This window comes from Triticum urartu, chromosome 2A, assembly GCF_056163025.1.
Source record: "Triticum urartu cultivar PI428250 chromosome 2A, HENAU_Tu73, whole genome shotgun sequence".
Lineage (NCBI taxonomy): Eukaryota > Viridiplantae > Streptophyta > Magnoliopsida > Poales > Poaceae > Triticum > Triticum urartu.
The window spans coordinates 735640498-735666003 of record NC_141874.1 but is presented as its reverse complement, the minus strand read 5'-3'; the positions used below and the strand labels follow the sequence as shown (position 1 = coordinate 735666003).

General features: G+C 49.4%; 3 protein-coding genes, 1 long non-coding RNA gene and 2 pseudogenes across 5 annotated transcripts; 3 read left to right on the top strand and 3 right to left on the bottom strand.

The window, feature by feature from the left end:
* On the bottom strand, positions 1-965 carry LOC125534433 (heavy metal-associated isoprenylated plant protein 39). The gene is made up of 2 exons (XM_048697664.2): positions 722-965; positions 1-627 (listed from the first exon to the last, which is right to left on the bottom strand). Exons 1-2 carry the CDS (start codon positions 807-809, stop codon positions 344-346), a joined length of 372 nt encoding a protein of 123 aa, XP_048553621.1. The 5' UTR covers positions 810-965; the 3' UTR covers positions 1-343.
* A 923-nt stretch (positions 966-1888) lies between these two features.
* On the top strand, positions 1889-2446 carry LOC147987387 (uncharacterized; annotated as a pseudogene).
* A 3581-nt stretch (positions 2447-6027) lies between these two features.
* Positions 6028-7249, bottom strand: LOC125534432 (heavy metal-associated isoprenylated plant protein 39-like). The gene is made up of 3 exons (XM_048697663.2): positions 6970-7249; positions 6788-6860; positions 6028-6694 (listed from the first exon to the last, which is right to left on the bottom strand). Exons 1-3 carry the CDS (start codon positions 6982-6984, stop codon positions 6420-6422), a joined length of 363 nt encoding a protein of 120 aa, XP_048553620.1. The 5' UTR covers positions 6985-7249; the 3' UTR covers positions 6028-6419.
* A 3349-nt stretch (positions 7250-10598) lies between these two features.
* LOC125540213 (uncharacterized) lies at positions 10599-12578 on the top strand. Of its 2 annotated transcripts, XR_007297245.2 has the most exons (3): positions 10646-11368; positions 11816-11963; positions 12138-12578. It is a non-coding gene; the product is annotated as an uncharacterized LOC125540213 (long non-coding RNA). The 2 variants fall into 2 exon arrangements; XR_007297244.2 differs by having other exon boundaries at positions 10599-11963.
* A 2544-nt stretch (positions 12579-15122) lies between these two features.
* Positions 15123-16297, bottom strand: LOC125534431 (uncharacterized). Its single transcript, XM_048697662.2, has 3 exons — positions 16154-16297; positions 15968-16043; positions 15123-15771 (listed from the first exon to the last, which is right to left on the bottom strand). Exons 1-3 carry the CDS (start codon positions 16166-16168, stop codon positions 15344-15346), a joined length of 519 nt encoding a protein of 172 aa, XP_048553619.1. The 5' UTR covers positions 16169-16297; the 3' UTR covers positions 15123-15343.
* Positions 16298-17284: 987 nt separating this feature from the next.
* LOC147987386 (protein FAR1-RELATED SEQUENCE 5-like) lies at positions 17285-20075 on the top strand (annotated as a pseudogene).
* Positions 20076-25506: the final 5431 nt, after the last annotated feature.

Below are 25506 nucleotides of genomic sequence, written 5' to 3'. Positions count from 1 at the left end.
TGCACGAGCGACCAATCTGCTGCACCTCCAGTTTATTTGTGTCAATACTTTCTTATCACCAATTTGGGGGCACTCGATGAACTTTTTCTGAAAAAACTATTGCAGCACTTCTATCTGGTCCTTCTCCACACCTTGTCTTTTAACAATTTGATGATATATTTTTTCTGAACAATATACTGTAATTCTGTAGTATCTACACGTTACAAACTAAGCAGATGCACGGCTGCCGGATCACCGGCGCAACGTACACGCCTTACACGGCCAGGTACATGCCGCACGCCGTCGATCACCGGCGAAGGAACGCTGATCGATCGGCGGGCCGGCTACGAAATGTGCAACTCGATCAGCAGATGACGCAGGAGCTGGGATCCTCCTCGACGCTGTGGTTGTGATAGTACGGGTGCGGGTGGTAGTGGTACGGCGGCGGCGGGTACCACGGCGCGTACACAGGGATGGGTTCCTTCTTAGCGGCGCCGTCCTTCTTCTCGTCCTTGGCCGGGCCGACGGAGACGATCTGTGCCGTGCGGAAGAGCTTGCTGCGCAGCTTGCCGACGACGTGGACGGGGTCGACGGTGCCGACCACCGTCATCTTGTCGTCCTTGGTGTCCACGGCGATCTGGTCGATGCCTGGGGAAGTGGCAGTGGCCATCGTCAGAGGTGCGAAATTCAGATATGGATCAGAGCTGGTGTGGAATTCAGGCCGGATCAACGAGATTCATACCGTGGAGAGTGGAGACGACCTTGATGGCCTTCTGCTTCTGCTTGTCGTCGTGCAGGTCCAGCTTCAGCACGACCTTCATGGCGGCCATCGATCCAACAGTCCCGCCGGGACGGACGAACTCTTGGGCGGTGCGCGGCCGAGGCCCGAGGCGCCGGTGGCTGGTGGGATGGGACGGAGCGGCGTGCGGCGCTTCGTCTTGTTATGGGCAAGGCAGGAAGAGAGCGCGGTGTAAATATCGGCAGGGGAACGGGTGGATTTATAGGCAAAAGTCTCGGCCGGGCTGTTTTCAGCGGGAAGTGGAGTGGCGACCGGCGAAGCTGCGGAGAATGCCCGCCTGACAGCGGAAACCGGTGCCTGGCTCGGTCGCTTCTGTGGTCGCCTGCGCTTGCACCCGCGGGTGGGCGCGGGCCAGGAGCCGTGTGTACGCGCGTGGAGACCCGGAGGCTGAGAGGGACGTATCGTCGTGTTGGTGGGGCGCGGCAACGACCCGCCGGAGTCCTCGCGCACTTCCGGTTCCGGCCGTGGTCGCTTGATTGCGAGCACATTGACTCATCACTTGCCACTTGGGAAGAACAAAACTGCATGGTGTCTCCTTGAGGGCCAAGGCAAGGGGATCCATCAACGGAGAAGAAAAAGTGGTCATGGGATACGGTCTCCGGCGGATCGTTGCGCCTGATCGATCCGTGTCTGGAGTCTGGACACGGGATGCCCGGTCTTGGGGACACGGTGACCATGTCCGGAACGGTTCAACTCTGCACAGTGCTGCTGCATGCATGCCCGGTCTTCTCTTCACAGGACCAGGGTTGAGCGCGGCCCCCGCTTTAGGAACCAAAACTTCATGGCGTGTCCTCAAGGGTCAAAAATCAAGGGGTTGCAAAGACCAACCGTGTCTGGAACGATTCAACTTCGGGCACTACTGCATGCATGCCCGGTCTTCTTTTCTACAGTTTGTGGAATGACCCAAGGAGAATTAGCGGTGATGCGGCAGCAACGGTCCGTGCAAGGACAAAGCTGGAGTCCTGGTACACTGGCTGACTGATAGCTACTGGTGCACCTGGCTGAGCGTCACGAGTACAAAGACCCGGCGTGCTCCATTGACCACACCTGAAAACCTGAATTCTCAAAGCATCTTCAATAGCCGCGTCAAAAGCGTCACGAGTACAAACCATGCCGCCGCGCCGCCGAGGAACTTCAGGCTACCGCGGCGTCCGTGAGCGCCCCTCCGACGTGTACTACGCTGATATCCGGTCCGGCGACGTCCGGCTCGGCCTCGGCACGTTCGAGACCGCGCACGAGGCCGCCCACACATAAGACGCGGCGGCGTGGCGCCTAGAGAGGCCTCCGTCGCAGATGAACTTTCACGGCATCTACACGCGCGAGCAGGCGCAGGCCGTCGCCCCTCCTCCTCGTCTTATCACGGACCTGAATCGTGCGGAGCACCGTCAACAGCAGCGTCGCCTCCTCATCGCCGAGGAGGACGAACGAGCCATGGCGGAGTGGCGCCGTCGCCAACGAGCGCGCCTTCTGGGCAGAGAGGACGACAAGCGCCGCGCGAAGCGGGCGGACAGGCGTCGGCAGAAGGGACTGGCCATATCGCAGTGCGATGTCATTGAAGCAGGTGGGGAGTCGTTGTTTGACTCAGACGATCCTCGTTGGGAGGACATTTGGCTCGATATCTCGGACAACACCAGCGAGGATGATGATGATAAGGACGACTCGGAGTAGGTTGTAATTGCACCGTACTCCGTCCATTCCATAATGTATTGCTTCCTCTATCCTCGTGCTTCAACTTTGACCGTAAATTTAACTACCAAGACCGATTGCGGCGGGAGCAAAAATTATATCAGTGAATTCGTATTCGAAAGAAGTTTCAATTATATATTTTTTTCTCCCGCCGCAGTTGGTCTCGTTGGCTAAATTTATGGTTAAAGTTGAACCTCGGGAAGCGCAGGTGCACTATATTTTGGAATGGAGGGAGTAGTTTTTATTATGTAGTTATATCGTAGTTTCTATTTATGTAGTTGCACCGTAGTTTTATCTATCTATGCTATGAACTATGTAAAATATCTATGTATTGTTTTATCTATGTTATGAAGAAAAATATTTATGTAATGTAGTCCTGAGTGTTTGTGCGAGAGCGCGTGTTGCATTTTAGCGCGTCTGCTGGAGCTACGCACGCGCTGCATTTTGCCGCGGCTGCTGGAGCCAGCGCTGTCCGCCGCGCCAAACCAGACGATGGGCGCGCTACAAACTGGTTTTTTAACGCGTCGCACGTTGGGCGGTTATTGGAGATGCTCTTATGCTCCGCTAGTGCCGCACGTCGCACAGATGCATGGCATGTCTGAAATCTCTGAATTATTTTTTCTAGATGAAAGTCTCTGTATTAGTACGTCTGCGATGCCAATCCAATCTGTTTGGCTCAGCTCAGCAGATTTGCAGGCCCCGACGCCGAAACTAAGGCCTTCTTTGGATTTAGAGGAATTTTATAGGAATTCTAGAGGATAGGATTCTTATAGAATTTTTTCCTTTAGATCCTTTTGGTTCATAGGAATGAATTTCTATTCCTACATAGAATTGGTTCCTATCCTCCACATTTCATAGGAAAATAAAAAAGAGCGTAGACTCAATGGAAAAATTCCTTTGGTGTCAACCAAATGACATCTTGTTTCCTATTGCTACTCATAGGATTTGAGATACATGTCATCTCATTTCCTACAAGATTCCTATTCCTACGATAATCCTATGCTATGAACCAAAAGAGGCCTAAGGAGGCAGCCCACTGGGTGGTGGAGATGGATCAAGACTTAACATTAAGACACAGTAAAAGTAACATAGATGATAACATCACACTTATCTAAGCAAAATAAATAATGTAACATGTAATTAATGAAAAAAGAGGCATGTGGTAACATAGCTAGTTACTGTAACATCACACATATCAAAAAAAATTACTCTACAACATAATAAATGAAATGATGCATGACACAACACATATGTTACTACCCATTATGAAGATAGTAATATAGATTGGTAACATATGCATGTTACTCCTTCCGTCCGAAATACTTATTATAGAAATGAATAAAATGGATGTATTTATAACTAAAATAAGTTTAGATATAATCATTTCAAGGACAAGTATTTCGAGACGGGGGAATACTACTTTAAGTTACTCCCCACCGTGACTAGGCAAGCCGCACGATTTGAACAAGGGAGGGGCGCATCGCATCGCTCTCACCTGACGTTGAAAACGTGACATCACAGCCTCCTGGCCGGCTTAGCTCACCTAGTACGTCAGATATTGCAGGGATCGATGGCAGAACGGGCAGCACGACGATACGAAATATCAATACTGCTCCACAAAATGAAAAACACATAGCAGCCTCCTGGTCCCTTCGTCGCCGCCGTTGTGTTGTTGAAAAAATGGCAGTGCGAGCACTTAACCTGAGAACTGTAGAGGAGTGAGCATAATAAAAACGTTGCGGTTGGGGCTTGGGAGTCAAATTAACACATGCATGAGCCTTCACGTGGGGCCGGGGCAGTGGAAAATTACTACCGGAGCAGAGTGACACGCACTGAAGCTGAACGGGGGATGGGTGACAGTTTATCTGGTCGATCTGATATGGAACTCTCACCTAATTCTAACGCTTTTGTTGTCTCGGCTATTTGTTTTTTATTACTAGTATTATACTGTGACATCTTTTTACCCACTATAACTATTTTTGCAATCTTTGACACTTTATTACTCCCTCCGTTCCTAAATACTTATAAGTCTTTATAGAGATTTCACTATGAACTACTCCCTCCGTTCCTAAATATTTGTCTTTCTAGATATTTCAATAAATAACTACATACGGAGCAAAATGAATGAATCTACACTCTAAAATATGTCTACATACATCCGTATGTGGTAGTCCATTTGAAATGTCTAGAAAGACAAATATTTAGGAACGGAGGGAGTACATACGGATGTATCTAGATGCATTTTAAGTATGGATTCATTTATTTTGCTTCGTATGTAGTCCATCCAGTGTAATCTCTACAAAGACTTATATTTACAAACGGAGGGAGTAGCTGTTATGCCTTGTGGCATACATATGCTACATTTCATTATTTTCACTAGACTAACAAGCTGGGCCCATTTGGTAAGAAACATGTTTTCAGTTGCATCTTAGCGAATTATTTCAAATTATCTCTTTTTTCTTATAAAATGATGTAAAATTCTATAAATGATGTCAAGTTTTGTTGCGTTCCAGTGTCATGTCAGATACGTCCCTAAGAAGACATCTCCGGCTTACTTAGTCGACTTTAGACGACACCATCCTGATATGTGGGTATGAGTTATCAGTTTTTTTAATAAAGTAAATAATGTTACAATGTCACAACGAATATGTGAATGTGGCAAAAAAGACTATTACTGGTTGGTTAGGACTCACAAGTGTTGTTGTAGCCCTAAGCCACTAGATTTTGACGCCTCTTCTGCCTCATTAAATCGATTTCTTTCTCGACGTGGAACGAAAACATTCCAATGATAGTGAGGTATCTCCTCTACTCTAGTCTTCACATCTGTTAAAAAGAGCACTAAGTCTTCGGTTGAAGATCTGAGTGTATCTTTTGTTGTTTCCCGAGCAAAGATACAAGATTTTTTTTTTTAAGAAATGAAGCAACGTTATCACTACGTCAAACAGAATAGGGTAATGAATGGATAAAATGCGCATGGCTTGGAGGCTTGCAGCCGTCCGTTGAACACAAAAGATGCTCTATATAAAATGAATACTCCGTGCAGTTGGAGCAGCGATTAAGACCTGCCATTCGGAATGTGCATTTTGTGAGATGAACGATTAGCAATGTATTAGGTCGTAATCATGTGTTAGGACTCGTTTACGAATGAAAGCATACATGAGTAATAAAAACAGTCCGAAAGCATGGAATCCTTTTCACACGTTGTTATCATTGACTGCTGAAAGCAACTCTTAGATGGAGCACAGCTGGATAGCTTTGGAGTTCAGAGTTTCTATTGGTAAATGTAAAGATGCACGAGTGGCCAATCTAGCAAGCCGCCTTAATTTCTCATCTCTTCGTGCCTGACTTGCTTAATGCAAAATTTCATAGACGTCTCGCGGTTGACGGACACACGATACCGCTGAAAGAGTAGAACCGAATAATCTAAAATATTCAGGATATATGCGAGCATACGCGTCAAAATCATAACTTGAACCCGGGCAGACTGGTTTCGGCAAAAGGAACATATAACCATCTAAAGTGTGCTCAGTTTGCAGTAATACTCCATCAACTTTCTATTCAGATTGTCAACTGAAGACTGGATGCGCAGCTGTGCTATTCAGATCTGATTATTTTCTTATCACTATTAAAAATGCAGTCCATCAACTTTCTCTGACAAAACAACTGCAGACATTCTATCTGTTCCTTCTCCACACTTTTCTTTGAACAACTTGATGCGTTTCCTTTCTCAACAACATACTGTAATTCTGTATCTGCACACTACAAACTAAGCAGATGCACAGGCACATGCAGGTGTGCTGTACAGCTGCCGGATCACCGGTGCAACTTACACACCTTACACGGCCATATATATACGCACGCCGTCGATCACCGGTGCAGGTAGGCTGATCGATCGGCGGGCAGGACGGCCAGCCACAAAATATAGTGAAGGGAGGGAGTCGGCGGCACGCGTCGATCAACAGATGACGCACGAGTTGGGGTCCTCCTCGGCGAGGTGGCACAGGTGCGGGTGGTACGGCGGCGGTGGGTACCAGTACGTCGGGTACTCCACCTGCTTGCCCGCGTCGTTCTTCTCGCCCTCCTTCTTCTCCTCCTTGGCCGGGCCGACGGAGAAGATCTGCGCCGTGGGGAAGGGCTTGCTGCGCAGCCTGGCCACGACGGCGACGGGGTCGACGGTGCCCACGACCGTCATCTTCTGGTCCTTCATGTCCACGGCGATGTGGTCGATCCCTAAGGAAGTGAGGGTTGTTGTCGTCAGAACTAGTGTCCCCCATGATCCAGACGAAGCAGAGCAAGAAGATGAGAGAAACAGAGGATTATTACCGTGCAGCGCGGAGACGACCTGGATGGCCTTCTGCTTCTGCCTGTCGTCGTGCACGTCCAGCTTCAGCACAACCTGAATTCCGCAGCCGCCACACAACAAAACAAGATCAGCAAAACGGACCATCTGCAATCAAAATCAGAAGAGAAGAGGAATCCCAATTCGATCGACTGCAAGTAATCACCTTCATGGCAGCCATCAATCAAAACAGGGATCGAGCGGCGTGCGGCGCTGCTGACTGTAGGCGTGGGCGACGATCGAGCTCTATGGTGTGCTGTGGGATTGGGAGGAGTGACGGCGCGGGGGCGGGTCAATTTATAGGCAGCGTCATCAGCCTTGCGCAGCAAGGTCTTGGACTCGGGCGTCCGCGGTGGGCGTGGCGCGGAGGCGGAGGCGGAGCCGTGTGCGCGTGGAGACGGAGCGGGATATGGGCGCGCGCAATGACCTGCCGGAGTCTTGGTGCACGTCACTTGTCCGGTCTGATGTAGTAATAGTCACTACTGCAACAGCGACGGCGCGTGGTTAGGCAGGAAACCCCGGCGGCCGCCAGCCATACATGGTCGGAGAAAAGGGAGGGAAATTACGAGTTCATTGCGCGACACAGACCGCTCATGGTTTGGATGCTAGTACATCGATCCTTGATTTTTTTTTTCTCATTCTCTCGCTCTTCCAGATCGTAGCGACCAGAGCTAGTTCAAAACAAGTTAGACGCGCTGTTAATAATGACACACTCCCTCCAGTGACTTACTGAAGTAATGAAGCATTGGCAGCTCGGTCAATCTTGTTGCTGCCAAGCCTGGCCTAGCTGCTCTCTCTCTCTCAGCTCACTCGCTCGAACAAGAAAGAAGAAAGGAGATGAACATAGTGGACACAAGGATTTTTCCGGCCGGCGCACGAACGCCGTCATGGGCGCACGCACACTCTAATCTTCTTTGTCTTTACAATGTCTACATGCTCGGCAACTCAGAGTCGCACACCGAGCAGTACACGAGGGGATTTATACAAGAACTAAACACATGCGCACGTACGCACGCTGCCCAGCTCGCTCGTCCTCGATCCGCATGCTCCGCCCGCGCGCACGACGCCCACAAAAGCATACGACGCGGCTGCCTCCAACAGCTAGCAACGGCCCCTAGTGCGTGCAGCTCTCCACGCATGTAACTAACTAACAAACTAACCGAACGCACACGCGCACAGACGCGCCACACATCCACACATGCACGCACACGGCTTATGCTAACATTCACCCCCTAAGCTGTGATTGTGCCGCCCATCCCGACGTACAGGACACCGGCCTCTCGTCGACTGCCACGAAAAACGCCCTTCTTTATCTCTGGCGACACACGCCGCAGCTTCTCTTCCCGGCGCACCAACAGCCTTAATTCCCTCGAGCTCAAACTCAACTCCGGGCACTGCCATTACAACGTACACGGGGGTCTTATACCCAGGGACGCGCCGAGCACGCACCCACGTCTCAGCCCACGTCGAGCGCCCGTCCCGCCCGCTCTGCCCGCGCCCCCTCCGACATGCACGCACACGTCTGGGCGCGGCGAGCCCGCGATGGACCAGCTCAACGGGCACACCCCCGCTCGCCAACGACCACCCTACACCACGGTCCCGCCGCGCCTGACACGCCCGGCGCGCGCCCATACACGCGCCTGACGCATCCGACACGAGCGCCGCGGCTCTGTGCCACGCACCTCCACCGTTGTCGCGCCGAGCCGCCACGACGCGCTCGCCGCGTCGTCGTCGTCGTTGAAGCCGCCACCACGCAGGTCCTCCGCGGCCTCCTCACCGTGCCGCCGCAGCCACCGTGGCCTCCTCGCCGCGCCGCGAACCTCCATAGGCCAACACACGGCCCGGAGCATCGCGCAGCCGCCGGCGAACTCCGCCACCGCCGGCACGCCTCCGGCAAGAAGAACGACGCCCAAGATGAACCAGCTCATGATACCAAATGTTGTTGCCAAGCCTGGCCTAGCTGCTCTCTCTCTCAGCTCACTCGCTCGAACAAGAAAGAAGATGAACACAATGGACATAAGTATTTTTCCGGCCGGCGCATGAACACCGCCGTGAGCGCACGCACACCCTAATCTTCTTTGTCTTTACAATGTCTACATGTTCGGCAACTCAGAGTCACACACCGAGCAGTACACGAGGGGATTTATACAAGAACTAAACACATGCGCACGTACGCACGCTGCCCAGCTCACTCGCCCTCGATCCGCACACTCCGGCCGCGCGCACGACGCGCGCAAACGCATACGACGCGGCTGCCTCCAACAGCCAGCAACGCCCCCTAGTGCGTGCAGCTCTCCACGCATGTAGCTAGCTAACAAACTAACCGAATGCACACGCGCACAGACGCGCCACACACATGCACACATGCACGCACACGGCTTATGCTAACAAATCTCGAATAGAGAAAATTTGCAACAACAGAAAAATACACATGAAAAGAGAAAACATATACGCCCTTGTGCCCATGCCCTGCTGATTAGGCCATCTCCAACACCGACCCCACAAATTGACATGGTATCCGTTCACGGATTGGTTCGTATCCGTCCGCGGACATGGATGCGGAAGCCGTCTATCCAACCGCGTCCCCTAACCGTCCACTTAGATCTGGCAAATTTGAATTTCAGATGAAAAGTGCCCAACGGGATTGCCTGCCGAGCTGCTGGGCAGCGTAAAAGTAGGGAGCCTTGTATTGTTTCGGCCAGGATTGCATGTGCATGGACAGCCACGGCGGGAGTGCCCCGCATCCCAGGCCCCGTTTCCCCGCACCTCGTGCGCTACCACACCCACCACCATTCTTTTTGAGCTGCACCTCCTTTGCTTTCTATTCGAGTTGGCGGGCTTACTGTGCCAACGAGTTGATCTTCCACCTCCGCCGTCTCCGGCAAATTTTTGTACAAATCCATGCGATGGCGAAAAAGAAAGAAAATTGATGTGGAGAGCGCGAGGGTTGAGAAAGTGGGAGGTTTTCTCGTCAAAATAATGCGATCAACTCCAAATACACACTACAAGAAAATTGAGATAATGTGACGAAAATCCTCATGACGGTGGTTGACAACGTCATCGAAATATCTAATGTGTGACGTTTTGAAGGTCGTGTCACTTATTACTATAAATCAGAGACGATTATTGTCACTGAATCGCCTGGGCCACTGAGCCACACCTGGTTGCCAATTTCTATGATGTGTTGGCAATTTTCATGATGAACCTACTACTGTCATCAATCATTACAAACGTAGCATTTTATTGGTGGTGTTCGTGAGCAATGGATATGGTAGCATAGCATCGCAGTTGTTTCATTGTATCAAAAAAGGAAATAATAGATTGGATGAGTATTGGCTCGGTAGGAAGAGTTTGAACCTGCAGGCTGCAGCACATTGTTCCCTACGGTACACGAGTTCGGAATTTTGGCGATCATTATGATTAGTTGGTATTTTTTTTGTTATGCTTGCACGACATACATTTGTATTTAAGTCTTTTTTAGGGAAATTTGTATTTGTGTCTAACCCACATGTAGAGCACAAAATGAATCCAATTTTCCTAATGTTTTGATTAGACTATACAAGTACATGATACGTGCTTTTACTTTTTTTTATCAGATTATACACATACATGATACGCGCCTTTTTATCAGATTATACACGTACATGGCAGTACTTCTCAAACCCACTTTTTTCTTTTATAAAAAACATGTACTATTTTTTGGCGTAAGTCAAGTCCACTAGTTTAAGGGTGGAATTGATTTGCCCTCCGGCGTGCCGAAAATGAAAATTTTGTAAGTTCGTTACGCGGGGTGGCAATTTTTTTGTGGAGCGAAGCCCATTTAACTACAAACCGGACGACCCTAATCCCCGTTATCCCATCTGCCGCCGTCTTCTTCCTTTCTCAATCCAGATCCAATCTTCGCCTCCCCTCCGCCGCTCCTCCCCCTCAACCCCCACGCTCCCACTCCCATCCACCTCCGCCGCCCTAACCATCGACGCAACAACCGCCCCCACCGCCGGCCTCGAGTCCTCGGAGTAAGCCCCTGCAGCGCCCGTGGTGGCAGAGGAGCTGCCGCCACCGCAGGCAGTCGGGCCCGGGAGGTGGAGCCTCTGCACGAGCATTCGGTCTGGTGAAGCAACAGGACGACCCGCCTGTAGAACTCTGTGCGCCTTCTCTTCTGGACCCTCTCAGCTCGTCTATGGCGTGATCTCCGCTGGAGCTGCCGCGTTTCCTCCCGGATGCTATGCTCCTGAACGCGGCCAACCCCTCCAGCTCGTTGGTGCCTGCGTCGCCACCTTCTTGTCCCTCCTCGGTTGCCCACCGCAGTGGGAGCAGAGGTGCAGCCCGGCCGCGACGGACATCTCCTTCTCGCGCTCCTCGCGCCTCCCGGCGTCTGCTCGTCATCGTCAACCACCACTGCGAGCAAGCCAACCACCACGGCAACTGGATCTGCCATGAGGAGGACTATCCTCCATGGCCAACCCTCGGCCTGCCTCACCGTCAGATCTGCCATCCAGAGGCTCCACCCGCGAATGGTCGATGGATGCAGGGGTTCACCGGCCACCTAGATGACAACGAGCACCGTGAGGAGATCCCCTTTTCCAGTGAACTTGCTAGTGAAGAACTAATAACTTACTAAGATAATGGACACTTCAGTCAGTCTGTTTGAATTTTGTGTTATATAGATCAGCACCTTCTGTGATTTGGGGGCACTTTTATGTGCATAGATACTTGGCACTTTGAGAAATATTCCAGCAGCTTTTTTGTGCAGGTGCAACAAGTCAGTTTTAGTATCAACACTTTGAGAAATATAAAATTCTAGTGCAACCTGTATTTGCATTCTGAGTTAGCTGCTTGATTAGATGCATGCATGCGTGCTTTAGAAAAATACATATGCACATGTGAAATGGCTGCATTGTTAAGGTCCAGTTCCAAACAAATTTTGGCGGAATTCATTTAGTTAGTGTTGATGCCAAGCTGAAAGATATTTTGGCAATTCATTCAGTTCCATTCTTTGTCATATTTTGCAGCTTCAGGTGCTCAATCATGCCACTAGTTTCGTAGACTGAGATGGAAAGGAGGGCATTTCTTGCGGAAGATGAACACACGGCAAGGTGTATGCTAACCTAAGGAATGCACATATCGGAGGTTCTTTAACCATTATAACTCTAGCTCTGGGTTAGTTCTTTAACCATTATAACCAATTCTTGTGTTTATTTAATAATGTACTTCTCTATTTCAAATTCATAAATTGATAAATTGTGAGCTTCTTAGTGATACTCTCGTAACTTGTTGTCTTGTTTGTTTTCATTTAACGAAGATGCAATGTTGTTGTGTTTTGTTAATTTATAGGCACTGGGAGAAGTTAATTGTGAGACTTGAGCACAAGAGAGAGCACTTCAAGAGATAAAGAGGAAGCAACAAAAAGATCTGAATATGTGAAGAAGATTCAGCAAGACAAGAGCGAAGCCCGAAAAAGAAGCCACACGAAATGGATAAACTGATTGGCCTTCTCTTAAGGGCTCGAGCAACTTCGTAGTCCCAATCCAAACTTGTGCATGAAGGCCATTGGGGCAACAATTTTGTGGTCTTTAGTTCACTAAATATTAGTACTTTGCAACTTTTTATTGTCGAGCTTGTGTATCTGTGTTATTTCTATTTAGAGGATGATTTGGGTGAGATAATGGAATTTATAATATGATTTGTCTTTTATTTCAATCTATAATGTGACTTGGCTCTAACTTATTTATATAATGGGAATGAATGAGAATTCAATACTTGTTGTGATATGCATTTGGACTATATTCGATTTGATAATTTATTATAATTTAAATTAGAAATAATTTAAATATATCATGATTTGGGATGGCGTGGCATCAAGTCAGTGATGTTGCTCTGTCATTGAATATAGTAGACTAAGGCATATTGTCATCTAACATGTGACATTTATTGCATGTCACGGAAATACCAAAGTCGATGACGTTGTAGAGGACGTCACCGAAGGTCCCATTTTCGGTGACGTTTAGTGCACGCGTCGTCACTATGAGTAATCTGTGACGGGGATTCTATGACGATGCTCATGACGCCCATAAAATGTCATGAAGGTGTATTTTGTGACGTTTTTGGCTATTCCATGACATTCTTTGGCTCGTCGTAGTAGGCCTGATCTCTTGTAGTGACACGGGCTCCGCCTCAATTTTGGTATGGCTGAGGGTGTCGGAGTCCTGCATGACGGGTGTTCGGACCCCCCCCCCCCCCTCCCTCAGCTTGCTTTCGTTTTACGGGAAAACAAACACTCAGACTGGTATGCGGACAAATGTGGGACAGTTTGTCTAATTCACATCTAGATGTTTTTTAAAGATGTCACATCTAAACTCCTACAAGTATATAATGTAGCAATAAGAATTAAAAAAAACTAGGATAAAAAAATAGACCACAAATAGGGTGGACATCAGCTTAGATGTGACATAGTTATGTCACATCTAAATGTGTCCTAAACAGACCCAATGCGGGGCACCATTGAATGCCTTGCGGCATCCGAATAACTTGATCAAAATGCTTGCGGAATGTTTAAGGGTCTACGTTGGAAAAGCCATTACACTGTCGTCCAGACAAGAAAGAACATAGACACGGCCTCCTCCACAATGTCATTCTCGTGAGTACTGAGTGCTCTGTCATGGAAATTTCGGCGACAGAGGGAAGATAGTGCAACAGCCGGCAAGCCTTTTCGCCTTCCGTGGATAGGCGTACGTAAAGTACGTGCGTACCCTGGTGAAATCAAATCCCGCTGAAAGCCGCCGCCGATCGCACCGGAAAAGGCAAAGCTACCACTACTAGTGGTAGTACCTGGTGCGTGCGTGCGTAATCAGCCTCGACAGAGGGCGAATCTGGCCGCGTGAAGCCCAGCAAACGACCGGTCGTCGCATTGGATCGGTCGATCAACGTGGAGGAAGCTGTCGCGGTGTATCGATCCATCCACGCCTGTGCGCCCAGTCCGTTGCACCATGTATGTATCTTGGTCTTGACTGGAATGGGTTCAACTTTGGACTCTTCTCTCTTCGTCCTTCTCCCACTGACATGAGAAACGGGAGAAGGTCAAAGGTCAGTTTGTAGAGTAATCGAGGGAGAATTAGTGGCCATGGCAGCTTGCCAGCGACTGTCCGTGCAAGGAGCCAAGGACAGAACTGCAGCCAGCGCTGACACCGATAGCTACCTACTACTAGTACGTGTTATTAGTGGCACCATAGGCTACATAGAAATGCATGGTGCATCTTCATCGAAAAATAGAAATGGTGCATTGACCCGACAGGCTCTAAATTCTCGTGCGCCGTGCGGCCGGGCACACTGCCACTGCAGTGCCACACCCACACAGGTCAGATGCGTGCGCAGGTTTAGATCATGAGATCGGCTGTTATGATAACGAATAGCGGAATAATAATCCTCTGCGTTTTTAGGTCCATGGTGACAAGCCAGTGTGTTCAGATAACATCTCTTCCGTTGATAGAAAAACAAACAAACGTGGGGGCCAATCGCTCAGCAGATTTGCAATTGGAGCGGAGAAGGGTCCAGACCAGGACCTGCTGCTAAACAACGTATTAGGTCTCGTGATCAGATGTTACGACTCGTGAACCAAACGAGCGCCAAACGGGGGATTTTAAAAGCAGCCGGTTCACCAATTAGCTCTAAACGCTCCCTTCGCTTCGCTTTCTCTGCTTTAGTAGTTTGTCTTTTGGAGATATGTAAGATTTGCAGGAATTTAGCTGGTGTGTTTGGCCTGTAATGAAGACTATTATGATCGTGGTATGATTAGTGCTCCTTCCTTCCTTCCTGGCTCGAGTTGGGAGGGGGGAGTATGGTAGCTGTTTTATCTTTTGCTGAACTCTGTCGTAGTTTGTCTAGGGTTGGATGCTTGGGTTTTCATTAATGAAAATCGGAAGGGGTGCTGTGACCTGCCTGTCATCTGTGCATTATTATGATAATCATATGATTTGCGTGCGGAATGACAGTCTAGGTCTAACTGTGTGTCTATGCCATTGAAAATAGCTTTTGGTGCTAGGGTGTGTTCAATAATGGAATGGTTCCACACTAGGAACAGATTCCCGTGGTTGTGGAGTGGATCGGAGCCGTTTCGCAGTACACACCGGCACACTAGCACTGCGGTGCCCTAGGTCGAGATGGTCTGCAGTACTTCACCGCGCAGTGCATCAGATAAAATGTTGGGACCGGCTGTACACGGCAGCGACGACGGCACTGCGAGGTGCGCCACACAGATGCATGCAGAGCTTAGATCGTAAATGGATGTAGAAATTTTGGCGTAGCTAGCTATATACTCGTTCGAAACCCAAATACAGCAGTTTTATTTAGTTCTTACTCACACCACAACTCCGTCGATCAGCAGATGCGCAGCAAGCTGCCGGGTCACTGGTACGGTGCAATATTTAGCTCACGCGGCCATATATATATAACGCACGCCGTCGATCGCCGGTGCAGGTAGGCTGATGAGTCCCGATCGAACAATCGGCTGGCAATGCAGGCCGGCTGCAAAAAATGTGCGGCGATCAGCAGATGACGCACGCATTGGGGCCTTCCTCGGTGTGGATGAAGTAGCACGGGTGCGGGTGCTGAGGCGGCGGGTACCAGTGCGGCGGCGGGTAGCACGCCGGCAGGCACACTGGGACGAGCGTGCTCGCGTCCTTCTTGTCCCCGCACCCGCAGTCGTCCTTCTCCTCCTTGGCCGGGCCGACGGAGACCTCCTTCGTCTTCTCCTCCTCCTTGGCCGGGCCGACGGAGACCTCCTTCTTCTTCTCCTCCTCCTTGGCCGGGCCGACGGAGACCTCCTTCTTCTCCTCCTCCTTGGCCGGGCCGACGGAGACCACCTGCACCGTGCAGAAGCGCCTGCGCAGCTTGCCGACGACGTGGACGGGGTCGACCGTGCCCACGACCGTCATCTTGTCGTCCTTCATGTCCACGACGATCTGGTCGATGCCTGGGGAAGGAAGCCATGGTTACTTGTTGTCGTCAGAAGCGCCAAACTGAGACACGGGCAAGGAGTGAGTGACCTCCATCTCCATGCATGCATGCATGTTTTACGACGAAGCAGACCAAGAACACAAGCAAGCAAGACACAATTAATGCCGCATGGATTCGGAGAAGAAGAAGGGGAGTAAGTAAGCACCACTGACCACAGAGAGCGGAGACGGCCTTGATCGCCCTGCGCTTCCCCGTGTCGTCGTGCAGGTCCAGCTTCACCACCACCTTCTGCAGCCGTCAGACCAGCCGATCAAACAAACTACTTAGTCATCAGGAGCCGATGTTAAAATCACAAGAGAACTTAAGAAATGCCAGTTCGATCGGCTGTAAGCAATGACCTTCACGGCGGCCATCGATCCGACGGCCCGGCTGGGATCCACGACGAACTTGGAAGGATGGGATGAGTTGAAATGGAACGGGGCGCGGCGGCTTTCTCTCCCGGCGACGATGGAGCTGTATGGGAGTATAATCTGGGAGTAGCTGGGCCGTGTGGTTTTATTTTATAGCCGGAGGCCGTGGTACGTACGGGGGTGCCGGCGCACCCCCAGTGTTTAGTGTTGTTGGGGGTTGGGAAGGTGTAGACCGTCGGGGAGTACGTACGGTACGGTGGCGCCGGGGAATGGCCACGACGGACGGCCGACGTCCTGCCGGAGTCTTGGTGCGCGTCCGGCCGGGGTGGCTAGCTCCATGGATTGCGACTTGGCGAGGGTATTGACGGACTTGGGCTTGTGAGCTAACCAGGCCGACCGATGTGGCGTTGGGGTGTCAGTGATGTGGCCCGGTTACCACTCTCGTGCCGATGGTGCAACCCGTACGTCCGTCCCTTGTTCGGCCTGATGCGATGGACGTTATTGCAAGAGTAGAGCTAGCGGCGGCGAATGGTTAATTGGCCCGGCACCCCAGCCGCCAACCAACTATCACCATGGCCGGAAACACAGAGTATGGACGAGAGTTTATTGCCCCACTACCCAATATAAACGGAAGAAAATTTCGTGGACACCGGCTGCAAAGCCCATCCTGTGCGTACCCCTGCCCAGATTCGTCCACGTGTCCCCTCCTTACATCCGACCGCCGCCGTTCGTTCCGATCCGTTCGCTCCTTCCGTCGGCTCGGGAGCGCTCGCTCGGCTCCAAATACGTGCGATCCCGGCTCCCTGGGCTCCGCTCGGCTGCAAAAACTGCAGGCAATCAGCTCTCGTCGTTATGCCTTTTCAATTAGATACGCATACTTGTGATTGATAGCATCTGCTTCCCTTGAATAGCGGCGATCTCATCATGGCAGATGAGACTGGTGGTGGCCGAGGGAACCCTGGTCCGGCACTCACTCCGCCAGGGGAGAGCACAACTATGTTTGCCTCACGCCCAAACGCATCATCATCCTCTCCTTCGCATGGCCGCATCAGTCTAGAAGGATATTCATGGCCGCCGCAGTTTGAAGCTGCAGTATCGTCGAGAAGGACGGGAGCGGCCATGACGGACCACGGTGGCACTGCCGACAACTTGTCCCGCATAAATCTCGCGGATGAGAATGGTTGTGCGCACGCCATGAACTTGCAGGCCCCACACGTCATGTCAGGAGGAGGAGTCCGGGAGGATACGACCACCGTCATGATAGGAGAAGGAGGTCAGCAGGATGACGGGGTCGCCGGTGTAAAGCAAAGAATGTAGGTACGGGTTGAAAAGCGATATCCTATTCAGACAGTCGGCATAAGATCATCGTACTCTAGTACTGTACTATGCACTGATTACTTGGCAAATGACTGCTCAAAATTAATATGTGTTCTTCAGTAAGCTTAGGAAAACAAATTCACAAAGTGCATGAGAAAAACATTTTCCCACATCACATTATGGTAATATAAATTTAACTCTGGACTCATTGTATGGCAGGCGATTGATAAAGTTGGACAAACGTTGATTGTTCCAAAAGTTGGATTGGCTTTCGATTCAGAGGACAACGCTTATGATATGTACAACGCATATGCTGCCAAGGTTGGGTTCAGTGTCAGAAAAAGTCACACAAAGCGACGAGGTGATAAAAGTATATCTCAAAAATATATAGTTTGCAGTAACGAAGGCCATCGAGATACCCAATCATCTAAGGACACTACAAGGACAGGTTGTGAGGCTCGTATTCAGTTTAGTGTCAACAAGGATGGTATTTGGACAGTGCAAAAGCTTATAACCGAGCACAATCATTATCTTGCTAGTCCCAATAAGGTGCACAAGCTGAGGTCCCAAAGACGTGTTATAGAAGCGGATAGACATCTAATTGGCCAGATACGGGAAGCCGGGATGAAGCCATCCCAGGTATATGACTTTATGGTAGCATTTTACGGAGGACCCGACAAAGTACCATTCTCAAAGATGGACTGCAATAATGAGATTGGTCGCGTGCGCAAGAAGTATTAGAATCAAATGATGCACAGACACTGTTGGAATACTTGAAAAATAAGCAAAGAGAGGATCCTACATTTTTTATGTCATTCAGATAGATCAAGTTGATGGCCAGATAGCTAATTTCTTTTGGGAAGATGGTCAGTCTATCATGGATTACACATGTTTTGGGGATGCTGTATCATTTGATACCACTTTTCAGACTAACAAGTTTGAAATGCCTTTTGCTCCATTCGTTGGTACCAACCATCACAAGCAGATAGTAATTTTTGGTGCCGCGCTGATATTTAATGAGAGTATCGATTCATTTGTTTGGCTCTTTGAAACATTTTAACAGCGATGTCAGGCAAGCATCCGAGCACTATTTTCACTGATCAGGACAAGGCCATGGACGGAGCAATTGCATATGTGTTCCCAAATACAAGTCATCGGCTTTGTTTGTGGCACATTTATCTTAATGCTGCAAAACATCATGGGCATGTAATTCATGAGCATCCTGAGAAGTTTTTACCTGATTTTAAGAAATGTGTCTATGAAGATAGGTTAGAATTTTACTTCAATAAAAAATGGTTTGAATTGTTGGATCAATACAACCTTGAGGACAATGAATGGATGAAAAAGCTGTATGAGTTGAGGGAAAAGTGGGATGCTGTCTATCGTGACTCTTTTACAGCTGATATGAACTCGACTCAAAGGAGTGAAGGTATGAATAATGTATTCAAGCAAAGATTTCGTAGGAGACTTGGTCTTTCAGAACTCCTTGTAGAATGTGAGAAGGTTTCTGGAAGTCTTCGTGAAAATGAGTTGGATGCAGATTTTAGTTCGCGTCGAAAGAAACCTGTTGCTTACAGTCCAAATTTTCCTTTGCTAAAGACCACATCTGAATCATATACAAGGCGAATGTATTCAGAATTTGAAACAGAATTCAAAAGCCAATTTTCATTCTCTTGTAAACTATTACAAACCGACGGTCCGGTGTTGACATATATGGTCACACATATGAACAGCGAGCATGAAGCAAAAGTTACATTCAATACCACGGACACAACTATTACATGTTGTTGCAGAAAGTTCGAATCCATAGGTATATATACAGAATTTATGATGCAATTTGCTCTGTAATACAACTTGATGAAATATGACATCCATATCTTGCAGGTATATTGTGCAAGCATGCATTCAAAGTCTTCAATATGAATGATGTTTTCATTTTGCCACCACAATATATACTAGGAAGATGGACAAAATATGCGAAAAGAGGATTTTATGTTGAAAAACAAGGATCCGAGGAGGAAAGCTTGAAAACACAAGCTGCACGTATCTCAAGGAAGGCTACATCAGTTGCATTGAAGTGTACTCGGTCAAAACAACTTCTTGATGATTTCGAGAAAGCTATAGATAAGTTAGACTTGGAAGCAGATAACACTGTTAGCAAGATGGAGGAAAAATCCAGCGAGGTTCCGCTAGTTTCGGCTGAGTGTGCTACAAACACAATAAATGGTACAATATCATTCAGAGTTCCTCAGGTGGTGAAAGGCGCAAAGCGTAAACGGGCAACCATCTCCCTCGAAAAAAAGAAAGGGAAGAAAAATAAAAGTGCTAAAAAGAAAGGTACCGATCCTACCCATTCTAGCAAGCCTTTTCCATTCTATACTTCTATTGTTAATCCTTTTATTTTTCTTTCAATTCATATGTCTGACTTTAGGAGGAAATCGAAAAAATGTAGTAAGAATAGGGATGGCGGCATTGATCCGAAGGAAATGGTGGTAAACCATTTGACTCAGAGTCAGTATCCCCTTTTCATATTTGACTTGCATGTTTTATGAACAATTTCATATTCTATGATACAGGATGTGAATGCTGGTAGTATTGACATTACTAATACCATGCCAAAATTTTCAAATGATGTCTATGGGCGAGGGCGATCTTCGATCATGGCTTCACCGTTGATCCAAGGCAGATACGCTAATGCCACAATGCTAACCTTTGCAAATGATGTGTATGGGCAACCTTCAACCATGTCTGCTCCATCTATCCAAGGCGGATTTACAAGTCTTTTACTTGGGGTTGAGCAGGATGCCACATTGTCCTTGGCCGCTAGAAAGTTACCTTTTGATGATTAGTATTACGGGCAGCCTATAAGGAGTACAATTTTTTTGATGTCATTTGGTGTATCTATGAATTATAATTGATGCACTGTAGTAGACTGAATTTTGTCTTCATTTAGAATGTTTGGGTATAATTTTGTACTACACTGAGTATGGTTTTTCATCATTTCTGGATTTCTGTGAGATTGCATTGATTATGCGACAGAATGTGTTAAGTGTTAAATCTTCAAGGCCGAGCACCTGCGATAGTTTCAGATTTCCAGACCTCTGATTTAAATCTTCGAGGTCGAGCACCTCATTCATATATATCTTAGATGAAAAAATATAGAATGTACAACTGTACATTATAGTTGGAAATTGTCAGAGAGAGCAATCAGCTATATACTAGTACACGATTTGTCACGAAGTCTACTCCAGATTTGTAATATCTCAAAATCCTACTTTTAAGTCTACTCATCAGGAATTATTGATGTTGTTTCCATGGCGTCAGTTGTCTTGTTCCAGCGGTGTACTTCGGGGTCTTCGTCCAATAGAATGATGGCGAAGCATGACTGCTGCATGAGTAGGTGACCTCCTGTTTGCTCTTTGTTCCCTTTTCTACCATCTTAGCTAGTTGGACCAGGGGGAATCCTTGCCAATTTGAAAACTTCTCTTTCACGACTGCAAAGACATGCACAAATCGCATTGAATTATTAGCATGTGAGTTTGGTCAGATAGTTGTCAGACGTATAGCAAAATAATGTACAGTTCGTCCTCCTGTAAGATAAACACCCTTCGGTCTGAAACTACACTTTCTTTACTCTGAAACTAGTGATGCAATTGATTTTGTAGCTCGACTGAGCGAATCAAACAATCCGATCAAGTACGAGCTTGCTAGGTTGCACTTCGTTCGTCCCAGTTTAATCAAAATATGTGATTAACATGTGGTCGTGTACGATTAGCAAATCAAACCTCTTACCTGAAGGAGCTAATTGCATGCTAACAGCCAAAAGGAAACACAAACTTTCAGACTTGCAAGGGAGGGGGTCACCAGTTCTGAACTGGGTGAGATGGAGGTGCGCGTGGGGGAGTGAGAGGCCGGCGCCGGAGACGGAATCACCTTGGTTTGGGCACACCGTGCCTTCCATCAGCGGCGGCGGCGACGGCGGCGGACGAAAGACGCGGAGGCTTGGAACCGGGCGACTGCGAGACAAAATGGCCGACTATGTGGGCCTCCGCCTCAGCCGGCCTTGCCTCGTGAGGGAGCCGGGATCGCACGTATTTGGAGCCGAGCGAGCGCTCCCGAGCCGACGGAAGGAGCGAACGGATCGGAATGAACTGCTGCGGTCGGATGTAAGGAGAGGACACGTGGACGAATCTGAGCAGGGGTACGCACAGGATGGGCTTTGCAGCCGGTGTCCACGAAATTTTCTTCCATATAAACGACTAGCAAGAGTGTGTGCCTGTTAGATCGATTTGTAAATCTTAATGTCTACTCCCTCGGTCCGATGAAGACCCCTCCCCCTGCCTGGTGGCTCAAGGACTAGGAGCGCAAGAAGAGAAGGAAGGAGGAATACAAGAAGAAGGGGCTGGAGCTTAAGCGCAAGGAAGTGCTCCATCCCCACTGCGGTGACCGGACGGGCGACCCTTTCAACAAGCCGAAGATGAAGAAGCACAAGCCCACGATGAAGGCGGCTTCCAAGCCCTCCTCTTCCAAAGGCACGGCGGCGGAGCCAATCCCCGTCGAGGAGTCGGCGGGGCCGGAGTGCTTTCGCTGCGGGCGCACATGCCACTACCAGAATGAGTGCGCCTTCCAGCAGTTGTGCGTGCTCTGCAGCATGGAGGGCCATGTGTCGGCGTACTGCCCCACGCGTGGCAAGCAGCTGGTGCTCCAGACCATGGGTCACGCCTTCGCGGGAGGCGGCTTCTTCTGCTTGCAGTACCCAGAGAAGGCGGACGCGGGGGCGTCGGAGCTGCTGGGGGTCAACGCGGCGCTGGTGTCGGCCGCGCCTGGCATCCTGTCGAAGGAAATCCCGGAGGCAGAGCTCCCCCACCTCTTCGAGGGGGAGTGGGATTGGCAGGTGGCTCCATTCGACGTGGACTGTTTCTCGGTGGCTTTCCCAGATCCGGCTTTGCTGAGGATGGCGACGCGCAGCGGCAAGTTGTTCCTCCCCATCAACAACATCACGGCAAACATTCGCGACGCGGTCCTCGCCGAGCCCAAGGCGCAGTCGATGCCGAAAGTGTGGGTGAAGATGTGGGGCATCCCCCCCGAAGCAGCGGCGCGTGGAGCGTCTGATGGCGGCCACGACCATGATCGGGCGGCCCCTTGTGGTGGATGAGCTGTCCTTGATTCGGTCCGGTCCGGTGCGCATGCGCTTCGCGTGTCGTGTGCCGGCCAAGCTCCGGGGCTCCGTGCAGATCTGGTTCAATGGAGAAGGTTACAACGTCAAGTTCGAGCCGGAGTTAGAGTCTCGTCCGGCGGCCCCCGCCCTCCCACCTCCTCCGCCCCCGTCCAGTGGCTGCGGGCCCGATGAGCAAGACAAGGACAAGCAAAAGGACAAGGCTCTAGAGCAAGAGGCGAGCATGGAGGAGGACGACTCCATCAACACGGCGGCGTGGGACAAGCTGGGGATCTCCGCGCCGGGCCCTGTTGCTCAGGTGGAAGGGGCAACGATGACGCGGGCGGCTGAGGAGGGGGGATCGGTGGGGATGACGATCTCGATCCCCAACCAATATGGCTCCAACGTGGGGTTGGTCTCCTCCCCATCCATGGCGGCTGCAGGTGTGGATGGTAGTCTGTTCCCGCACGGCCGCTCCCCTTCTTCCTCGCGCCCCCGCCCTGAAGGAAATATGCCCTAGAGGCAATAATAAAGTTATTATTTATTTCCTTATATCATGATAAATGTTTATTATTCATGCTAGAATTGTATTAACCAGAAACATAATACATGTGTGAATACATAGACAACCAGAGTGTCACTAGTATGCCTCTACTTAACTAGCTCGTTAATCAAAGATGGTTATGTTTCCTAACCATGAACAAAGAGTTGTTATTTGATTAACGAGGTCACATCATTAGTTGAATGATCTGATTGACATGACCCATTCCATTAGCTTAGCACCCGATCGTTTAGTATGTTGCTATTGCTTTCTTCATGACTTATACATGTTCCTATGACTATGAGATTATGCAACTCCCGTTTGCCGGAGGAACACTTTGTGTGCTACCAAACATCACAACGTAACTGGGTGATTATAAAGGAGCTCTACGGGTGTCTCCAATGGTAGATGTTGGGTTGGCGTATTTCGAGAATAGGATTTGTCACTCCGATTGTCGGAGAGGTATCTCTGGGCCCTCTCGGTAATGCACATCACTTAAGCCTTGCAAGCAATGTAACTAATGAGTTAGTTGCGGGATGATGTATTACGGAACGAGTAAAGAGACTTGCCAGTAACGAGATTGAACTAGGTATTGGATACCGACGATCGAATCTCGGACAAGTAACATACCGATGACAAAGGGAACAACGTATGTTGTTATGCGGTCTGACCGATAAAGATCTTCGTAGAATATGTAGGAGCCAATATGGGCATCCAGTTCCCGCTATTGGTTATTGACCGGAGATATGTCTCGGTCATGTCTACATTGTTCTCGAACCGTAGGGTTCGCACGCTTAACGTTACGATGACAGTTATTATGAGTTTATGCATTTTGATGTACCGAAGGTTGTTCGGAGTCCCGGATGTGATCACGGACATGACGAGGAGTCTCGAAATGGTTGAGACATAAAGATTGATATATTGGAAGCCTATGTTTGGATATCGGAAGTGTTTCGGGTGAAATCGGGATTTTACCGGATTACCGGGAGGTTACCGGAACCCCCCGGGAGCCATATGGGCCTTCATGGGCCTTAGTGGAAAGGAGAAAAGGGGCAGCCCATAGGTGGCCGCGCGCCCCCCCTTCCCCTAGTCCTATTAGGACTAGGAGAGGGGGCCGGCCCCCCTCTCTCTCTTTCCCCCCTTGAGGAGTCCTAATCCAAATAGGATTGGGGGGGAATCCTACTCCCAGAGGGAGTAGGACTCTCCTGGCGCGCCCCCTATGGCCGGCCAGCCCCTCCCCCTTTGATCCTTTATATACGGAGGCAGGGGGCACCTCTAGACACACAAGTTGATCATTGAGATCGTTCCTTAGCCGTGTGCGGTGCCCCCTGCCACCATATTCCACCTCGATCATATCGTTGTAGTGCTTAGGCGAAGCCCTGCGTCGGTAGAACATCAAGATCGTCACCACGCCGTCGTGCTGACGGAACTCCTCCCCGAAGCTTTGCTGGATCGGAGCCCGGGGATCGTCATCGAGCTGTACGTGTGCTAAGAACTCGGAGGTGCCGGAGTGACGGTGCTTGGATCGGTCGGATCGGGAAGAAGACGTACGACTACTTCCTCTTGTGTCAACACTTCCGTTGCGATCTACAAGGGTACGTAGATCATGCTCTCTCCTCGTTGCTATGCATCACCATGATCTTGCGTGTGCGTAGGAAATTTTTTGAAATTACTACGTTCCCCAACAGTGGCATCCGAGCCTAGGTTTTATGGTTTGATGTTATTTGCACGAGTAGAACACAAGTGAGTTGTGGGCGATACAAGTCATACTGCCTACCAACATGTCATACTTTGGTTCAGCGGTATTGTTGGACGAGACGACCCGGACCAACATTACGCGTACGCTTACGCGAGACCGGTTCCCTCGACGTGCTTTGCACATAGATGGCTTGCGGGCGACTGTCTCTCCAACTTTAGTTGAACCGAGTGTGGCTACGCCCGGTCCTTGAGAAGGTTAAAACGGAGTCTATTTGACAAACTATCGTTGTGGTTTTGATGCGTAGGTGAGATTGGTTCTTGCTTAAAGCCCGTAGCAGCCACGTAAAACTTGCAACAACAAAGTAGAGGACGTCTAACTTGTTTTTGCAGGGCATGTTGTGATGTGATATGGTCAAGGCATGATGCTAAATTTTATTGTATGAGATGATCATGTTTTGTAACCGAGTTATCGGCAACTGGCAGGAGCCATATGGTTGTCGCTTTATTGTATGCAATGCAATCGCGATGTAATGCTTTACTAATAAGCGGTAGTGATAGTCGTGGAACATAAGATTGGCGAGACGACAACGATGCTACGATGGAGATCAAGGTGTCGCGCCGGTGACGATG

Excerpts from the sequence above, each read along its gene's own strand:
- LOC125534433 (XM_048697664.2), bottom strand. The coding sequence starts at position 809 with ATGGCCGCCATGAAGGTCGTGCTGAAGCTGGACCTGCACGACGACAAG. Across the intron at positions 628-721 it reads GGTCGTCTCCACTCTCCACG|GCATCGACCAGATCGCCGTG; the intron begins GTATGAATCTCG and ends CCACTTCCCCAG.
- LOC125534432 (XM_048697663.2), bottom strand. Across the intron at positions 6,695-6,787 it reads GGTCGTCTCCGCGCTGCACG|GGATCGACCACATCGCCGTG; the intron begins GTAATAATCCTC and ends TCACTTCCTTAG.
- LOC125534431 (XM_048697662.2), bottom strand. Across the intron at positions 15,772-15,967 it reads GGCCGTCTCCGCTCTCTGTG|GCATCGACCAGATCGTCGTG; the intron begins GTCAGTGGTGCT and ends TTCCTTCCCCAG.